Source organism: Larimichthys crocea, chromosome VI (assembly GCF_000972845.2).
Source record: "Larimichthys crocea isolate SSNF chromosome VI, L_crocea_2.0, whole genome shotgun sequence".
NCBI lineage: Eukaryota > Metazoa > Chordata > Actinopteri > Sciaenidae > Larimichthys > Larimichthys crocea.
In genome coordinates this window covers 9,856,927-9,877,516 of record NC_040016.1, presented here as the reverse complement: position 1 = coordinate 9,877,516, position 20,590 = coordinate 9,856,927, and the positions used below count along the sequence as shown (strand labels likewise).

Here is a 20,590-nt window from a genome sequence, read left to right as displayed (position 1 = left end):
AGCCTGCTGCATTTGTTCTAATTATAATCTGAGATTTAATACCCCAACAGGAGTGCGTCGTTCAGATCTTTGCCATTTGAACATGTGCATGGACACACAGATGAGCTATCATTACACACACCTCCTTCGAACACACTTATTTATATTTTTAGATATTATAATAATGCTTCTGAACTCTGAATTCAGTGCTGCAGTGTCGTTGCAGTGCTTTTTTTTTCTCCAAATGGTTAAATCTAAGATATACACACCTGGCAGGTGTTGCATGTACTGTGGGATAAACATGGTAACATGAGACAGCAGCTACTGACACAGGGAGCGTGGACGTCCCTGCAGACCTCTTCAATCATTCATCCTGCAGAGCAGAGGAGCTGCAGCAGGAGCAGGTGAGGTTTCACACTGCAGCATCTGTCAGCAAGATGGAGCAACCTCTTTACAAAAATGAACCTCCTTTTTAAATAATGACTCTGCAAACATCCGCTGCGCTGTCACAAACAAATGTGATCGAGCGTGTTCCATATCATTTTTATGCTTATTGCTATAACTACACAACATTAAAATAACATTTTTAAAAATGAAATCTGAGACCTAAATTGTCTGAGGCTAGTAAATCACTGATCCAACTGACTGTCCTGGACAGGAACAGGCAGAGGAGAGTGGATAAAGACTCTGCTCAGGGAAATCTGTAGTCAGCAACCCAAATAATGGTGAAAAGCCAGCAACACAGAAGAAAGTCAGTCTGAGGGACATGTGCAAAAAAATATATGACTCTCTGGGTGAATGGTTTCCGCTCCAGTGATCTGTGTGGTCTCCCATTTCACCCTCAAGTGAACAAGGCAGTGTCATTAGTGTAATACAGAAACTGAAGCCAGGGGAGCTTCACACGAGGTCGGCCGACTGAAGCCTGATCTTGGCAGAAACAGACATCAAGATCAGACAATTATCATATCCGCTCTGTCACGTCTGGAGCTCTCTGGAGTTTGACATTTTGCCAAGAGTTATCTAAAAAGATTGATATACAGTAACTCTCATGTCTCATGTGGTTCTGCAAAAAGGATGACAAAATGAAGCTCATTAATTAATGTTATATCTTATTTGTGTAATTCAAAGAAAATCAGAAGGGAAAAAAATATATCTTTTTGTTTTACAGGGTGTTATGTGACCGATTCATGTCTAAGTGCAGTAACTCTTTATTTGTTTACACTGCTTTTTGTACAGATTAAACAAAGGTGATAAATGATGTTAGGTAGAGAGCATTAGAAGTGCTGGTAGGTGGATTTTGTTGCGTACTGATGAAGCCAGACTAGCTGTTTTCTCATGTTTCCAGGTCTTAATGCTAAGCTACACTAAACAACTGCTGGCTGTAGCTTCATATTAAACATGAATGTTCCTTAACTGCAGCTCATTTCGACAGATTACAAGAACATAGTGAACGTAACTCACTCTTTTTTAAAATATTTTTAATATTTTATAATATTTTTTTGTTGTTTATGAAACAGGAATAATACAGTAGACAAGATAACACAAGAAATAATAAAATACAATAAGTCCCTATACAGGATTGCATATATTAAAATATAAGTTTGTGGCTTAACACAGAAAACCAGCAGGTGACCTCATCATGACAATATAACTGCTGAAACTGTAAACACTGAACATGAAGGTTATTGATTCTCAGCATGTCTTTGGTTATAAGTAACTGTCCGAGGAAAAAAAAACAAGATTTGTACAACATTAACATACAGTAGATATGTGTCCCTTTTGATATAATTCTATAAAGTTTCTCTTTATGTAGCTACATTACAATGCTATCAGACTACACAAACAGCGCCAATGACAATTTTCAATGCTATACTTCCCGTAGGGACATTTATTAATGAAGTGTGTTGACTCACATGAATCATCTCGAAAAAAGCACCATGAGAAGTGAAAGGATACAAATAACGGTTCTTTCAAAATAAAAGTAAATTGACTGTACATTGCTACACCTATCATCAAGGATTGGTGCGTTTTTCTGTTAAATTGCTTCACTGTTATTGTGTGTGTGTGTGTGTGTGTGTGTGTGAGATCTGTAACAAGCAGCCTAAAATGTTATTTTCAAGTTTATGAAAATTCATTTTTTTCATCATTATTATTAGTGTGAGTAATTATTTTTTCATTTTTTTCATCATTATTATTAGTGTGAGTAATTATTTTTCTACTATCATTAGTTTTATTACTCTAAATTATGTTTTATCTATCATTTCATAGAGCCAGACTGAATTTAACTTTGTGAAATCTTTGTGCATGACACTACCTCCTGTTTTTTCCCCCCTGTCTATATGGACAACAGCTTTGTGGCGAGCCTGTAAAATCAACAATTTGAAGGAATTTTAACAATGTAACTAAAAATAAGACATGTTTTTCATGCTTCTTCTATATTTACATTCCAGCTATGTCAGACGGCTCGTGTGTTTGGCTGCACTACTAGCTGCTATTTCGGACTGTGTTTATGAGGCTGCTGGCCGGCCGGCTGGCTGGCATTTTCTGATTCGTTCAGGGCTGGGCACTAATGCAGAGAAGCGCTCAGTAGATGGAACTGGCTCTCAGCCGTTTCCCCTGGGCTGATGCTTCCTGGCTGCTATTAACTCTCCAATATGGCAGAATGCACATTTATGTTATCCATCTGAATCTCACTGAACACATCATTTTAACGGCATTGTGGGTTTATTTTGGGAATTTCAACTCACTGCCAGTTATCTAAACTGGATTTATGGTATTTCTGGGGGGCATTAACCCTTTCTAAACCATTCAAACTGAAGAACTGAGGCTGAAATCTGTCATCAGGGCACAAAACCTGCAGCAACTGCACTGAGAACAGACGGCTGGGTGATTAAGTTGACTTGTGGAATGTTTGTTTAGGCTTTAAATGAGCTGTGGCTTATTAACATGCTTGTTTTTAAGGAACCAGAAACTGTTAATATCTCTGCAGACCGCACAGGAAATGTTAACGCGCTGTCTGTATCAGTGGAGCAGTCCTTTTCAACAATGTGCATTGTGTTGCATATTATGGCATAAAAAGGTTAGAATAAGCAGATATGCTGCAATCAGGAGTGGCCAGTTATTTGTTGTTTTTAATATATTTTTGCTTTATCATGCGATGAAATCACTGGTTTCATCTTAAATTGATATTTCATGTCAAGAGTCACTAGTTGTGTTTATGTTGATGTACACAACAAGACATCTGTTTCAGTAATACCTGTAGTATATTGTGATATGAATAACTGCCACAACACGAGATAAAGTTCGATGGATCTGAAAACCTTTTCACTTCACTTCACTAAAACAGTGCATGACATATTGGTGATTCTGCTGAACCAAAATAACTTAAAATATACCTGCATATAAGGTTTAAGATGTTGTCAAAAAGTATTTAAAACACACACACATATTATTAATTGAGCATTAAATCACACTCAAAATCTAAAATGATATAAATAGATAAAATTGCATAAAGTGTAATCCTTACAGTCTCGTGTCCTGTAAAGGCACAAAACCAAACAGGAATGTAAAAACACAGCGTAAATATTAATCATCTTGCAGTTATAATTAAGTGAGCTCTGCAAGCTCTGCATAAAAATGAGCTTCTCTTTCAAGCAGCGGCAGCAGCTTCTGTCCGTCTAATCTTTGTAGTGCTGTGATGTGCATAAACAAAAGCTGGATAACTTTCATTTAAAGTGCAGCCTCCGGATATCCAGAAGCCAGCTAAGTGGAGGAATAACACCGAAAATGCTTTCATGCTGTTTACTGTCTCTCAGTAATTAGTACCGAGGGCTAGTATTTATTTATTTTTATTTAAATCATCCCAAATGCAAAAAGTTTAGAGGTTTAATCTCTTGTGTACTTACTTGCATAGCAAAATCCTGCAGGCCTGGCTGTTAGTTTGCAGTGAAAGTGACACCATTGAAAGTAATTGAAGCACTAATTGCTTCTAACTAACTGCTAATTCGATCCTATGTGACAACTGACAGAAATGCAACAATCAATTTTAGGACACAAGTGATATTTACCACTTATATTATCAGAATGTTTTAGGGACGTTTTCATTCAGATATTGCACTGATAATGTATTTTCTATCAAGGCTACACTCTACTGCAATAATACCACCAGCTGTGAGAGACAACTAAAGCTTTAACCTTGTTTGGAAGATGCTAACGTTTGAATCTTGCACACATTCAGAGCACGCGAAGCCTCTGTGGAGCAGCCATATGGCTCAAGTCGTCACTGTCTTACCCTGCAGGCTGTGTCACTGACTTTTACACCACCATGGGGGTATCGGAGCACACAGAGCTGACAGACTCTGCGTCAGACCTCCTTCTCTCCATGTCATCCCCCTGCCACTCCTCGTCTTCTTCACCTATTGGGTTCAACCTCCCGTTCTGCTCCAGCTGGTCCTTGGGTTCCAGGAAGGCCACGTGTCTGTAAGGGAAGCCTCCGCCTTCTGCTCTTTCTTGGCCTGTCTCATCATGTGAGATGCTAACGGTTGAAGAGCGGAGGCTGTCTCCGGGGTCGGTCTTCTCCAGGCCCTGACCTGGACACCAAGCGCAGCGGCAGGGTGTTAAATAGAGGTACATGATAACCATCACTACAGTGATCACGCATGCTACGAGGGTGGTGTAGGCTGTTTTTAGGTTCTCCAGTCCACCGCTATTGGTGGAATTAAACACCACCACAGTAACATACAATGTCTCATTAAAGGAGTCACTGGTGGCATAGCAGGTGTAGACCCCTGAGTCCTTTGCCTTCAGGGGCCCAATTTGGAGGCTGCCGTCATCACGCATTACAGCAGTCTCTGATGCTGGAGGCAAGGGGATGTCTCCAGGCAACGTCCAGGTCTTCACCATGTCCTTCTGCCTGGTGTCACAGTCAAGAACCAGGAACTGCTCCAGATAGGTGTATTCATCCATGATGCTGACCTCACTGCAGTTCAAATAGACCTTGTCCAGATCCAGTATGGGTACTTTGTCTTTCTGCGGGCCTGGTACCACGCAAGTGTGGCTGAGCTTGAAGTCAGTGGCAGAGCTGAGCTCCTTGAGCTGCCAGCGTGCCACCAGATCATACAGCTGACAGCTGCAGGGCACGGGGTTGTTGTGGAAGTACAGACCATTCTTGATCCAGCCTGGCAGAGCCTGAAGCTCATGGATGGGCAGGACTTTGATGCGGTTGGAGGACACGTCCAACAACCGGAGAGTTTCCAGACGACTCCGCTCCTTCACCAGCTCCAGGGGGATGCGTGAGATCTGGTTCTGGCTCAGGTAGAGCCTCTGCAGATTGCTGAGGTCCGAGAAGGCAGAGCGATCTATCTGAGAGATGCGGTTGTTGTAAAGCAGCAGCACCTCCAGGTGCTCCAGTGGCTGAAAAATGTTCTCGTCCAGCTGCCGGAGTCCATTAGAGGACAGATCCAAGTAACGAACCTTTGTCACATGCACGAACGCTTCAGAGGAGAGGAAGGTGAGACTGTTGTGGCTGAGCAGCAGACTGTGAAGTTTGCTGAGTCTGTAGGTGGTCCACTCAGCACGTAGCCTGGTAATAAAGTTAAAACTGAGGTCCAGAACAGCCGTATATTTTGGAAGAGTGGTGGGAACGTTGGTTAGATTCATCTTGGAACAGCTGATGATGTTACTGGCACACACACAAGTCTTGTGGCAGTCCAGAGGTCTAGCTATCCACTGTGCACTGACTCTCACTGTGGGCAACAATAAAGCCAGGGGTAGCACTGTGATGAAGCTCCTTCTTGTGAACCCAGCTTTAGTGGCATGACGGGAAATCCAGAGTGAGCCCCCCATCATGTCAGGATTATGAACTGCTGCTGTGGTCTGGATGAGCTCTATGGAGTCATGAAGCTGTAAAGACAATGAGATCAATACACTGGCACTGTTTTAATGAGGAGCTGTGATGGTGATGAAGCACATCATGCTCTGATGCATCCATTACGCAGCCAGGTCATCATAAAGTTGTGGTTGGTCAGCAAAAAAAATCTTAATCATAAACGACATTAATCAGATCAAATTAATTAACCCTCTCTAAAACCTTAAATATTAGTAACATGTTTGTTTTATTCACCTCCTGTGATCACCATCTCATTATGAAATCTCCTCACTGAGTCTGAGACATTCGTCCCGGCGTGCGTAACTGTCCCGCCCGCCCTCAGTGCTTTTTACCTTGTGCCGGTTTCTTAAGATCCGAAGAGAAGAGGGAGCCTTTCACAGTCCGATCTTGTGTAGATGATCAGCTACAGGACAGTCTCACCTTTCTCTTCACCACAGCAGCACCGATCGGCAGTCCTTCCTGTCCTGTCTGTCATCCCAGAAATGACCGGGGGGGGAAAAAAGGGGCAAAGTCTGCGGTCCGCACTGACGAGGAAATGCAACCATCTGATAGTTGATCTGAGGGGCGCAAGCAGCAGAACAGGGGGTGTGTCACATTTCATCTCTCTCTCTCTCCCCCTCCTCTCTCTCTCTCTCTCTCTCTCTCTCTCTCTCTCTGACTACTTGAATTTGAAGTATGAACATTATAAGTACACTTCATCCTCAGCTGGTCAAGCACACTCCTATTAATCTGACAGTCATAACAAGGTCAATTTATGCGCCTGAAATCAGATACAGCATTTGAAATTATTTATTATTGCTGTGTGGTTAAAAAAACAACATCTGGGGAATTAATTGTCTTTTAGATGACCTTCATACACTCCACTGCTGATTGTCCCCTTTGTCTTTATCTTTCAGCGCTCATTAGATTATTATATTGTCTCTTATCATGATGTATTTCTCCTCAAACAATAGGGCTGTCCTCGGGGGTGGTGTAATTTTGCCTCTCTGTAAGGACACATTAACTAGCTCATTCAGTGCGATGCTGTCTGTAATGATGAAGCTCTTCCTCCTCCTGGTTCGTCTTATTACTCTGGTGAAGGACAGGGCAAACACTCGTTGTGTGTGGGAACTGCAGCTGCAGCAGCAAATATCCTGAGCGCAGGACGTGATGTGCATGCAGCATTGTGTGTGGGATCAATATGGAGAGTTGAGAGCAGCATGTGGTTAACATAAACATAAACTTCCTGTGAACAGGATGAGACACTTTTAATACAGACAGCTACATGTACCATTCATCACCATTCATCATGGCTATTATTTGCTAATAAAATATATATATTTGAGTTTAGTTTAGCTTTATATATATATATATTATATATATATATATATATATTATATATATATAATATATATATATATATATATATATATATATATATATATATATATATATATATAACATATATATACATATAATATTGTGTAGACCATGTTCCTCTTACCTTACCTTATTTTAGGAATATGCAGCATAAAACCAAAAAAAGATGAAAATCTTTTTGGCCATTTGGTGGCAGCAGAAACAAGTTGCAAACACGACACTGACATATCACCACCTTTTATTTGATATTTTTGAGTATTTCTTTGCTTGGATTTGAATATAATATTTATTAGTATGTTTTCATGAGTGTACAATAACCTGAATATGAGAATCATTGTGTTCTTGTTACATTAAAAGCGAGTACTCTTCCATGGAGTCCGCCTTTTTGAACCGCAGTTCAGAACAGACAAACTACAACTTATGTAGATATGATGTTTTGCTATTTATGGGAATTTCTGCAACCTCACGACTAGGTGTCACTAAATCCTATACATTGGACCTTTAATTTTTTCAAGAAATCTCTCGAGATTGAGATTTTCTTTCTTTTCCGAGGGAGACCTAGCTGAGACAACACACCAGTAACAGCATAAATACAAAAACAGAGGTTATAAACAGACTAAATCAGCTCTTACATATGTCAAACTTGTAAACAAACAGTGTTTTTTGACACATTCAGCAGTTATGGAACCACATTACCATTCATTTGTGTTTCTGTCCATTCTATTCAGTCTCTTTCTATCAACTCCTGAGATAAATATCTGGCAGGTAAATGTACAGTGGGTACAGCTACCTGTTGCTGCCAAAATAAACCAATAGAAAATGGTTTATTTTGACACTACATCTGGGATCAGGTAGAGTAAAACCACTACAATTTCAAGGCACACTGCTACTGTGTACTGGCAAGTTAAGGAGGGATGGCTAAGGAGGCACATGAGCAGGCAGGTGATCCCCAGAGGAGGTTAACTCGCTGAGGGAAACTACAAGCCTTTTTCACAGCCGATATTTTGACTTGTCAGGATGCTGAAACCTGCATACTGAACGAATTCTCCCAGTATACCTGTGCTTCTGCTGTGTTGAAAAGCCAAAATTTCAATATAGAAGGGGTGGAAAATGGAAAAACATACACGCTGGGACTGTGACTGGAATCTAAAGCTGAAGGAGGTGAAAAGGGCGACGATTTATATGTCAACATGACAGATGATCATCCAGCTCACATATAGCTGCACATTAAATACCTTGTTATCAATCATCTGAGCTCAAGGTCACCTCACGCAGAAACCCTCATAAAAAAAAATGATGTGAAGATGAAATGGTCCACAGCTCTGGTTGCTATGGAGAGCACCATGTGTGGTATAATATGTGTGTGTGTGTATGTATGTGTGTGTGTTTGTGTTTGAGCACATGTGGGATGGTGTGCAGGGCATGACTTCCTTCACAGACTGACCATCTGATACACCCAACATGGACATCAGTAAGAGTGGGAAAGGGAAGAAGGGAAAAGAGAAGTTGGCTGGGAGCAAAAGGTCAACGAGCAACACTCGATGTCGCCTTGCACGTCTTTGATTAAAAGGTTTAAACTGTGACAAGAGGTCAGGGCACGATTTCAAGGTTGGATCGAGTGACACGGTGAGGTCTCGCTTACAGGACAAAGTTACGTTATTCAGATAGATTACATTCAAGAGACTTAAAATAAAACCAGGATAATTTTAGTTCATATCCCGTCGACAGAAAAAGAAGCAATCTAGAAAAAAAAAGGTTTTGCTCAAAGGAAATAAAAGTCATATAATTCGTACTATATGACTACTTTTGTTTTTTGTTTTTTGACATTTAACAGCAGATTTCTTATGCTGTCATAGCCTTACGTACAGTGACAACTGAAATGATTTCTTTCCCTGTTAAACCAGATTACTGAAAGTTAAACATTCTGTATCTTCTAAGCATTTCAATAAATCTTTATAAATACAGTGTCAATCATACAGACAAATCAAAATCAGAGAGCATTTGATATTAAAATATTAAAAAGGAGCTTTCCTCTGGCAGAAAAATACATTTTTAATATTGACACAATTGTAAAGTACGACTGTATGTGAAGAGTGAAATGATAAATTAAAGAGCTGATGTCATGTACACAATATGTTAACTGAATTATTCATTAATAATGAACACAGTACTAAATTTTATTTGAAAAGTAACCAGTTATATCAATGTAGTGAAATGAAAAGTACAATATTTCTTTCTGGAAGGATAAAGTGGCATAAAGTACCTCAAAAATTGAATATATTTATTATACTTACTTTCCACCACGGGTAAATACTCACAATTAAATGCAGCCTGTCCTTCCTCTTTCCTTCTGACTAATGCTTCCATGAATTTAATGAATGAGTCAAAACTCAGGTAATGATAAAAGCTCAATTAAATATTTGCTCAAATTATAAATAGAAATATATATAAATATATGTTTTTGAATGTTCCAGTGGAAGAAGCTGTATATGGATCAGCTCATCTAGAGTGCTATAGCTCATAGTATCATCTGATATTACAGTCATGTATCATCATGCATCTTCAAAATAAAAACAGCCTTCTGTAAGCTTTTTAATAATTCAATGTTCTTTCCACATGAAAGACTTGTCCGACCCCACAAAACAAAGCATCTAACCTATATACTAGTGTATTTGATAGATAATATGGAGCTGGACATGGTTTTTCACTACAACAATATACATCATGATTACTCGAGATCCGGCGAGCTATGCAGCTGTGTGTCGCTGAGACTGAGCTGTGCAGGCACAATGCATCTGCAGCCTCCACTGTATAATAATGTGACATGGAGCTCAGTAGCAGTAATTACCCATCATTACCAGAGCGTTTTTAGATAGATACACATACACACACAAACACAAAAACAAACATATTATGCTACCTCTGCGGCACAGATGTAGAGCATTGCTTCCATGATGCTGTGAATGTGGCCTGGTGGCATTTTTCCTTTAATTAAAATTTAAAACGTACGCTATACTCAGGCTTAAAAATGCATCAATAAGTCACACTGTTGCACTGGCATGTCTTTTTTTTATGACAATAAACATAGGCACTGTAGTTTTGTCCTCCTGCTCAAGCTCACCAAATGTGTATTAATTCAAATCCAGAAATAGTCTTTAGCAAACACCCTTTTTACACCAGACTTACACCAAGACTTACACCAAGTCAGACTTACACCAAGACTGCAGTGCTGTGTATAAGCGTATATGTGTGACCTGCTTTAAAAGACAGAGATGAATGTACTGTAGGTTTGTTTCATGGGAGAGTTAGAGCACCCTCATCCTTTAAAATCAGAATAAGTCAAGCGACAAAATCCAGTTGATGTATTCTACAGTTATAGACTCTCACTGATGAATATGCACAATTGTCATTATAGTTTTTGGCACTTGGATTCACGTCATGTAAACTCACCGCTCGACTGTCACAACAACAGCCGGTTCACAAAGCTGATTCAACCTGATGTTCATTCAGCTGGGAAGTATCAGATAGCGGGGTAGATTTAGGCAGCTGCCTGATGGATAGGAGTTCCACTCTCTGGGGATTTACAGTCCTCTTGTGAATTATAAATGAAGTACAGGTCTGGGGCAGTTGCAGCAGGTTAGTGTAATATCCAACCCAGGCCACAGCTCTCCATCAGCTAAATGAGATCAGCCTCTGCGCACAGTAAAAAAAACAATAGATGAGCTTTGTAAGAACTGATGCTGGACATGATTTGGAGTTGTTGACGATGTCCATATATTGGTATGATTGGCATATTTTGGACATGATACAAGCTGATGTGCCATGATGTATCAAATATTACGTATGTGCGCATATACAATCAAACATCAAAGCTCTGGGTGAGGATGGGGCTATTGTGAGTTCTAGAGTACTTCTAATTTGAATTTCACATGGTACATTTACTTTGACTATGTGAACAGGTTAAACACAACAGGTTCTTTTGGACTTCAGGGTTCAATTATATGCAAGGAACAGGTTCATTAATTAATCAGTGAGTCTCAGGCTTTGTCATTCATTCTGTAACTCAAAGACTGATTTTGATTGATTGTGGGATAAAATAGCAATATACTAAAACTGTAACATGCAGGAGTGTTTAAGTAATTTCAGTTTATTTTAAAAAAAACCATTGCGTTGTGGCCTTGGTAGATTTATGGAGTGGTATGTACAGTGTTGCCGTGGTTATCATTGTTGCCTCACAGCAAGAAGGTTCCTGGTTCAAACCTTATCTGGGGCCTAGAGTTTCCGAGTGTCTGTGTGGGTTCTTTCCATGTACTCTGGTTTCCTCCCACAGTCCAAAGACATGAACTTAATAAGTTAACTGGTGAGAGTGAATGGTTGTCTGTCTTCATGTGCATAGGCTCATATTTACTCTCACACCAAACTGGAATAACAAATATACTGAGCTCACAGAGCATGCACGTTTTTTAAAATTAACATCAGTCTTTGCAGATGATAAAAATCCAGAATCGTTTTTGTCGATTGATCCATATTTATGCTATTAATGTTTGTAATGTTTTATTGATGTATCAGTTAGTGCTATGCTTTCAATGACAGAGAGAGAAGGGGTGAACAAATCGCAGGGATGAAGCTTCTCTGTGTGAACAACATAGAACAAGAACATTTCTATGGTTTCTTTGTATTACAGATGAACAGTTAGGTACGGTATAATCCCTCGCACACAGACACCAAATATGATTGCTGCAAGCTCAAACAGACTTAAAAAAAATGCATTTCTCCATATCTACACCAAAACTCAACAATAAAATCATAGGTCTGTGATAGGTTTGTTTGCATCTGTATTGGCTCTATGTGCAGATGGGATTTGTTCTGTAATGTACCACAACTGTTGCTTTGCACATTCAAAATGAACGGTTGCATCTCCACATCTCCAATTAACAAAGGCCACAAAATCTCCCTACTTTGCACGTCTGCCTCTCTCTGCTCGGCGTCGGTGCATTGCAGTCATGTTTAGATACATGCATATTCAATTAAAAACAACGCAAGAACAAAACAGTTCTGAGAGATATTACTGTAATCTCTGTTACAGTGGGTGGAAGCAGGCAGCTAAAGTAACACATGCACAATATAGTGGACACACTGCCACCGTCTGGCAGAGTCCGCATGTTCAGGGGTCTGTTCAAGATCGGCATGTTTGCTGAGTTATCGGGATAACTTTGCTGAGTAAAACACTATGGTGGTCTTAAACATGGACTGGAGTAAAAGATCTGTTCTGGCCCAGATAACTGAGTAAACCTCATGCCAGCAATGACTTACAGACTATGAGAAGAATGTCAATGAAAACAAAAATATTTAGAGTGAAAGTGTCTTCCTACATTCATGTTCTCTGTGTCAATTCATCATGATGCATTTTGTTGGAACACATATGTGGTTATGCATATTGTACTGCTTCTATGAAATATGACATCAGCTTAGCAGTTTAGTTTATCAGCACCTACAACGAATCTCTCTGCACTCCAGAAAAGTATTTTAGTGCATCAGATTCTAAACCTGGAGTATGAAAGAACCAAATAATCACGCATATTGTCAGTGTACAAGAAGATTTACAGGACAAACGTCTGAAGACTGAAATGTGAGCAGTTCTTTTTCAATTTCAGTGGTTCACTAAATGATTTTAATGGACTGAACTTTCTGAACTCATCATGGGTTCATCACCTGGTAGAGTGTGCACCCCTATGTATCAAGGCCAGGAAGTCCTTACTGCAGCTACCTGTGTTTGATTCTAACCTGGGTGTTTTGCTGCCTATCATCCCTCATGCCTCTCTCTCTCTCTCTCCCCTGAATTTCCTATCTGTCTCTCCAGCTGTCACTGTCTTCTAAAGCATAAAAATGTACAAAAAATATCTGTCACTGTCTTCTAAAGCATAAAAATGTACAAAAAATATCTTGGAAACCACATCATCATCATGCAAAACACATACATCGAAGCATTGAACCGCATATATTTGTATCATAGCAGCTACCTGCCTTAAAATTATTTAGTATTTACTGCTTCATAGTTATTTTCAGTGGCACAGCCCTTTGAAATGACTCATAATGTCTGACGTGATCTACCATATTATTATTAATACACTGTGTATAATTCCTGATGCCAAACAATACATGAATGTCAGGAATGGTAAATTTCCAGAAGCAAAACAAGAATAACCCAACAAGATATTATTGTGCCTTGCATACACACATCATTTTGTATGAGTTGTTCCTACACCCTCTGTTTGACTGTCTGCTGCGATATATAAACCTTCTTCCTCAAGTGTCTCCAAGGCAACATTCATCACTTTACCCTTTATCTCCAGTAACATCACTCCAACACATTTACAAGATATCTGAAAATATGACATGGCATATGCTTCTTGGTATAGTATGTTAGACATTTGTAAAGAATCTCTCCTTCAGTCATGTCATGTATTGTGGAGCTCGACTGAGAAACCTCTTTGTGCTTTTGCTTTGATGTTATTTAACACGAAGCCGGTTAATGCTCTGCCTCGGTGCATTAAATGTGCATTTGAATTTGAGTAGATTGTTTGTGTAGGTTGCAGTAATTATGTTTGTTTTTTTTTTGTAAATGTAATGGCATGATTTTATTTTTGAGTGTTGCTGATATTTGCGCGTCCATATCTATGGGTAGTTATTATTGGCAGCAGGGGCTCTCTGGGGTTAGTGCAGCGTCCTTTGCTATTTCTGAGTGCGAATGTGGAGTCTATTTTCAAGGTTGCCATGGAAACCATTGTATTTGTGGTGGCAGCGATTGGTGCTGCCGGCCGAGTAAGACTCTGCTATTTTTGTCATGAGTCAACACCTGATATACACACTCATACACACACACAGACACACACACACACTCAGGTGTACATGCCTGAATACAGATGAAATCAGACAGATACACTCACACAATGCGCAAAAAAAACACACCACAGCAATACAAGGTGGTGTTGCTGGTTTGGTTATATATACTGTCTGAAAGGCGTTTGTATGTTTCCCGTCTCTCTTTAGCGTTACCAGACATCTTCACCATAACATCTTCACTTGATACATCTTCACCATGACAACTGTAGTAATCTCTGTCCATTAAATCTCTCCACCCAACTGCGTCGTGTTTTCTTGTGTTCTGCTGTCCAGACATGTTTCATGTTTGAAGTACTAGGACACAAGGACACAGATGATGTTAAAGATCATCGGTTAGGCCTATATAAAATCTATAAAAAACATGGTAATGGTGGTCTTCTACTGTGATGTGTGATATTTGAGGGTAAAATGTATTGTGATTGTGCAAAAAAATGTGTTTTACACAGTCTAGAATAATGGTTTACAATAGTGAAGAGTCATAAGTAATAGGGCTGCAACTAACATCATGATGTTCTTTTCTTGATCAATCAGTCAATAGTTCTGTCAATAATTGTAATTCCCCTCGGGCTGAAAGTTAATTTTTTTTGTCTATCTATGCAGAGATATTCAGTTTTCTATCACACAAGACAAAGGAAAGCAGAACATTGTCGATTTAAGAAGCTGGAACCTGCATTTCTGCTTGAGAAATGATTCAAGCAATGACTCAGTTTTCAAAATTGGTGATTCATCTTTTTGTCAATGGATTTATCAGTTAATCATTGCACCTCCAGCATGTGTATAACAAGATGTTATAATTTGTAAACTCATTTTTAAATTGCAATGTGAAAGTACCTTTCACCATTGTTCACGTCTTCTGATGTAGTAAGTACTCTGATATGTGGGCAGAAAGCAACAAACTGTATAATATTTCAACCGGAAGACCTCAGTTCTTACAGTGGCTTAACCAGTGGCATTATTATAATAAGGCTATTAGGGAACTAGATTAATCAATCCATTCATGAGAGGTGCTGAAAATTAAAACATATCTTTTAATGGTGAAAGAGGTGCAAGATGTGATTTGCATGAAATGCAAATGCGTATTATCATAAGGAACCTTACGAATGCAAATGAAAAAAACACCTAGGACCTAGCAGCTCCATTCTTGCTCCTTCAGTAGAGTAGCCTTACCTATAATGGCCCAGATTTCATTGTCCTCTGCAGACGGAGCAATGAGATGGACTGTATATGAAAAAGATCACCGTGGCAACAGGAGCCCCAGTTTGAGAAGCTGGGATGGTGGCGGCTCAGGCCTGGCCTAATCAATACCTCACTGCCTGAGTAAATCTTATACCTGAGGGCACTTTAATCCATGAAATTACTATACGAAACATTACTGACTGACAAAAATAAATAAACTTGGGAGGCCAGGCCAGCATCAAGCAGCAACCTCCGTGGCTGTGAAGAGAGCGCCAAAAACTGCAGTTCCTCAAACGGCCACTTGGGGATGGTTACAGAACGAGCCAATCTCCATAAGTCCCCATGTTAAAATGTTCAACTTCACAGTAGAAATAAACATGTTTACAGCCTGGTACAAAAAACTGTTTTGTCTCTATAGTTAATTTCCCTGTTCATGACAACTGTACTGAGTCTGAACTTGCGTGTTCAGATTATATTAAGGCTTAAAGTTATGCATGACTGTTATGCATTAACGGTGTGGTCACTTTTCACAGGTGAGTGCCATTACAGGTGACTTGTTTGAGCACCCAAGTATCATTCATCCTCCCTCAGGTCCGCTGTCAATCCATGTATTTGCCCAATTTTAGATTAGCCGGGAAGCACCAGAGGATACCACATCCATATTTTTACTGTCCATGCATTCTACCCATGGATGTGGCATATCGCGTAACAAGCCATCATTTAGCATGATCTGATTTTATCTTATTCTCAAAGCAAGCTATTAAGAATTGGTCTTTGTTTTGAAAGGTATTCTGTCATAGACTAAAGTGCAGAAATGTTGATCTGGAACTGGATTTAGAGGAAACACGGCGATCTAACATTTGTTGAGATATATTCATACATATATTTATATTACAGTAGTTTTTGAGAAGTGTTAGTGGACTAACAGACATATTGCCATCCATACGACCCTGATATGATGGCTACAGCAACAACAGAACATTCCCCCACTTCCATCATATTCAGTTCTGAAGTAAGGACACTAGGACCCTGTGGAGGCAGCAGCTCTGGTCCTGTTTCTCACTGCCTCCTGCTCCATCTCTGCAGTCACTGTGTATGAGTGGAGGGGGAAAGCAGAGAGTGAGCTGGTGCCTTTGCAAGCATTTGCATCAGCATCATTTCAGAAAAATCTCTGCTGCCACAGCCTCCATCCGGGGAGGAAGATGCACAAGGCAGATCAAGGGATGGGAAAAGACACAGACTTGTATAGTGGGAAGTACCTCAACAGCATTCCCAAGGTACAGTGATTGATGTCCACTGTGTACCTCAGCAGTGGGAGCTACACCAGGTTTTCATCCTCAGAGACCAAAGCAGCAGACAGCTGCATCAGGAAATACTCTGATTCAGGTACATAATGCTCTCTGCCTTGTTCTCTCTTTCTGTGTCTTCCCCTCAATGCTGCCTGTTTCTCACCACATTTTCTCGCTTGTTCTCACCCCTCTTCTTCTAATCTGCTGATCATGTACTGCTGAGTGCAACGATAAATCTAATTCAATTGTAATGTGATACATGAAATGTGGGCCTTGCTTTATACAGTGGGTGTAATGCATTAATGATTAATACATAAATGAGTAGGCGGTAAGACATGACTAAACCAGACAGGAGGGTTAAACTGAATTGGGAGTACCCCTATGTGTGATTTAGAGATGTTGCTCACTGAGGGCAGTCATTCATAGGTGATGGGGGGAGGTTAGAGCTCAGTTTTTACCCGGATTCATCACTGTAGACAGGACACAGAACATCCCAGGCTTTTGTTACATCAGTGGCAAAGAGGATTCATAGCAGTAAGCAGGTTGAATTTCCTTGATTTGACAAATACATATAGCAGCAGCCACCCATGTCTGTTGTCTGTAACAGCTAGGCACAGTTAATATGGAGACAGCCTCTGCAACCTATGAATACCCTCAGATTTCTCATTTGAAACACTAAACTCTTTCATATACAAAGTAGCCAGGGCTTCTTTAGTGGCACACATGCTATTAGTGGTACATGTACACAAGGAAAATCATGCGGTGCATTCAATTTCGGACCTACATGCTGGGGGACACATTGGCAAGACCTTCCAGAAATCTGTAATGTGTTATTATTATTAAAAGTAGCCATACAAAATCAGTTTAGACCCATATTTAACATATTTATTAGCGTGTATCCAAACATTTACAGGACATGTGCTCAGAAAGTATTTACCACCTGCAGAAAGGATCAGACTGGATTCATCTTTTTTTCCGAATTATGAACTAAAGTGTTGAGGAGGTGGTCCGAAATCCTTTATTTGTGTTTTTTCTAGAGGATTGGTATGATCATACACTTACGACTTGTGTATCATGATTTGGTTACAGATTTATGAACTGTAATCTGTTCAAGTGGCTCAACTTTCACAATGATTTATGGCTGTTCAAATTATTTTATTCCTCTTGGTTTACTTGGCATGTTGCTAAAAAGGTGCCAGATGTCCCTGCCTTAAGTAATGCATACATAATTGGTTTGAGGGCTGGCTTTAGATTAACCTATCAGTAAGATTGACTTAACAGAGATTTGAGAAGCTAAAGAGGATTTTACAAAACTTCATCGGAGTGAATTAATGTCAGTGGTAGCTGGGGCAGAAGTGAAGCTCAGCATGAGCAACTTATTACAATTATTAGTTCCAATTAGAGGTCACGTGCAAACTCAGATGAGCACAAATTAACGGTTTGTTTTCATCTATCTTTCTCTCTCATTTTTAGGGTGGGTTGTGATCGAGAGCAGACACGAGGACTCTCTAAATGGACAGAAATTATAAAAATCGGAACCTCCCGACGATCACGGCATCATCCTCTTGACTACAAGGCAGCTTTTGACCTAATTTTTCAATCCGCTCTTTTCTGGCCGTACTTCCTGGCTTTGAAGGATGGGTGATGGGCCTGTGACTGATCCTGCCTGCCTGCCTCATCCCACCCTTCAATGGAGCCGATGTGGAACTCCTCCCACCCACCTCCACAGCTCATGTCCAACATGTCTGCCTCCTCTCTGCCTGAGGGCTGGGCTCTGTCCCAGTCGCTAGCTCTGCTCGCCATGCTGCTCATGGATCTGCTGGCTGTGGTGGGTAATGTGGCTGTCATGGCAGTCATTGCCAAGGCCCCACAGCTCCACAAGTTTGCCTTCGTCTTCCACCTGTGCGTGGTGGACCTGCTGGCAGCCCTGGTGCTGATGCCCCTTGGCATGCTCTCAAGCCGAGCCTTCTTCGGGGAGGCCCTGTGCCGGAGCTACCTCTTTCTCAGTGTGTGCCTGGTTAGCGCTGCAATCCTCTCTATCTCCGTCATCAATGTGGAGCGTTACTACTACATCATACACCCGATGCGCTATGAAGTAAAGATGACTGTTGGCCTGGTGGCGTCAGTGCTGGTGGGGATATGGGTTAAAGCCCTGGCTATGTCTGCTCTGCCACTGCTCGCTTGGTTCCTGCAAGGTGGAAGAACTCCTCTTTTGGAGAGTAGTGGGGTCGGGGGAGGAGGAGGTGGTCCAGTTCCATCTCCCCCTGCTCAGGGTCACAGGCGCTGCTCACTACATTGGACAGGGGGAGGTTCAAACCGCTTGGCCTTCATGGTCCTGTTTACTCTAGTGTATTTCCTGTGTCCACTCCTGCTCATTCTTGTTGTGTACTGCAATATGTTCAAAGTGGCTCGGGTAGCGGCCATGCACCATGGGCCTCTGCCTACCTGGATGGACACACCTCGTCGCCAGCGGTCGGAATCACTCAGCAGCCGTTCCACCATGGTTACCAGCTCTGGGACGGGGACCGGGACAGGCAGAGCGACTCCACAGCGGCCCTTTGGGGGAGGAAAAGCTGCAGCAGTATTGGCAGCAGTAGGTGGGCAATTCCTATGTTGCTGGCTGCCCTATTTTAGTTTCCACCTGTATTCAGCACTGGCTGCCAGCCCTCCAGCCACACTAGCCTCTCTGGAGGAGGTGGTCACCTGGATCGGCTACTTCTGCTTCACCTCCAATCCCTTCTTCTATGGCTGTCTCAACAGACAGATCAGGGAGGAGTTGGGCAAGCATCTGCCTTGCCTGTTTCGTCGTGCGGGGGTTGAGATAGAGGACAGACTGCCCAGCCGTGAAGGCTCCATAGAGGAGAATTTCCTTCAGTTTCTTCAGGGCACTGGCTGCAACTTGGATCCTCAAAACTCTCACAGCACCTCCAGTCCTAAAGGGGAGGCCTGCTGCCCCATTGCTCAGTCCCAACCACCAGAGCCAGCACAGCCCATACCGATTGATTTCCGTATCCCTGGACAAATTGCGGAGGAGACTTCAGAGTTTACTGAGAGTGAGCAGGCGAAAAACAACCATATATATACAGACAATTAAAATTTTAATGTCTTTGTTTCCTGAAAATAGAATCATTTGGATCATTCAGATATGAACTGTTTCAGGAGATATTTAGGTGAAAATATGTTTCTCTATTTGTACTGACAGCTTTCCAGCAGCTCATTTAAATGACTTTAAATTGTACCTTTGATTCATTGCACTTTGCCTCATCAGATTTCATCCTCACACAGACACGATGATAAAATTACACACAGTTTGTTTGAGATGCATTTTAAACTGTTGTTTGTTGTTACGGCCGCCACCGTTTCGCCCCGGCCTATATGTGTGTGTGGGGTGTTTGCTTTATGTAAATGCAGGTCGGCGGGCGCTGGTGAGGGGTTGGGTCCTGACGGCGCCGACCTCCGAGCAGAGAGGACCAGGATTGGCTGCAGCGTCCTCCGCATCCTCTGCCAGTAGACCAATGCTCGAGTCCCACGAGGACATTTAAGCAGCCGCGGCGAGAGCATCGTGGCGGCTTATTGTGTGTGCAATAGTAATGAGCTCGCCCCGTGCTATCTGGTTAACCGTGTGTTTTGAAATTGGTGAGGAGGTGGTAATTTTGGTTTGGGACTGGGCAGGGATTAGAGTAGTCGCAGCACTGATCTCACCTAGAGGATTTTGGTTGTTAGTAACATTAGTTCAGGGGTGCTGTTTGGGTGTGTGTTTTGTTATTAGGAAATTAGTGTTAGATAGTGAGGCTTTTCTTTTTTCGTTTTGGTTCTTGTTAGAAAAGTAACAGGCTCTGTTAGAGTTCTCCTTTTGTTATATTTGTTTGTTCTTTTGACAGCATCCGCTCGCCCTTTGTTCCCTTTTTTGCCTCTCCTCCCTTTGTTAAAAGACAATCTGAACTTTCATTTAATAAAATACTTTTGTTTGATAACCTTTAAAATCTGGTTCTTATGT

At 41.1% G+C, this 20,590-nt stretch overlaps 2 protein-coding genes across 3 annotated transcripts in view; one reads left to right on the top strand and one right to left on the bottom strand.

Moving 5' to 3' along the window:
* Positions 1-3,109: 3,109 nt before the first annotated feature.
* The window catches only part of LOC104928134 (amphoterin-induced protein 1), a 45,687-nt gene continuing 28,206 nt past the window's right edge, over positions 3,110-20,590 (bottom strand). Inside the window, exons 3-4 of one of the 2 annotated variants that reach the window (XM_019269501.2) lie at positions 6,199-6,423; positions 3,110-5,880 (exon numbers count right to left, since the gene is read on the bottom strand). In XM_019269501.2, coding sequence (XP_019125046.2) covers positions 4,294-5,826 — 1,533 coding nt within the window. In that variant the 5' untranslated portion in view covers positions 5,827-5,880; positions 6,199-6,423 and the 3' untranslated portion in view covers positions 3,110-4,293. Of the gene's footprint in view, positions 5,881-6,100; positions 6,424-20,590 lie in introns of those variants that run through there. The other variant, XM_027278767.1, reaches the window with a different exon arrangement.
* On the top strand, positions 16,407-19,942 carry LOC104928135 (G-protein coupled receptor 61). Its single transcript, XM_019269540.2, has 2 exons — positions 16,407-16,690; positions 18,067-19,942. The coding sequence occupies exon 2, from the start codon at positions 18,284-18,286 to the stop codon at positions 19,685-19,687; it is 1,404 nt and encodes a 467-aa protein (XP_019125085.1). The 5' UTR covers positions 16,407-16,690; positions 18,067-18,283; the 3' UTR covers positions 19,688-19,942.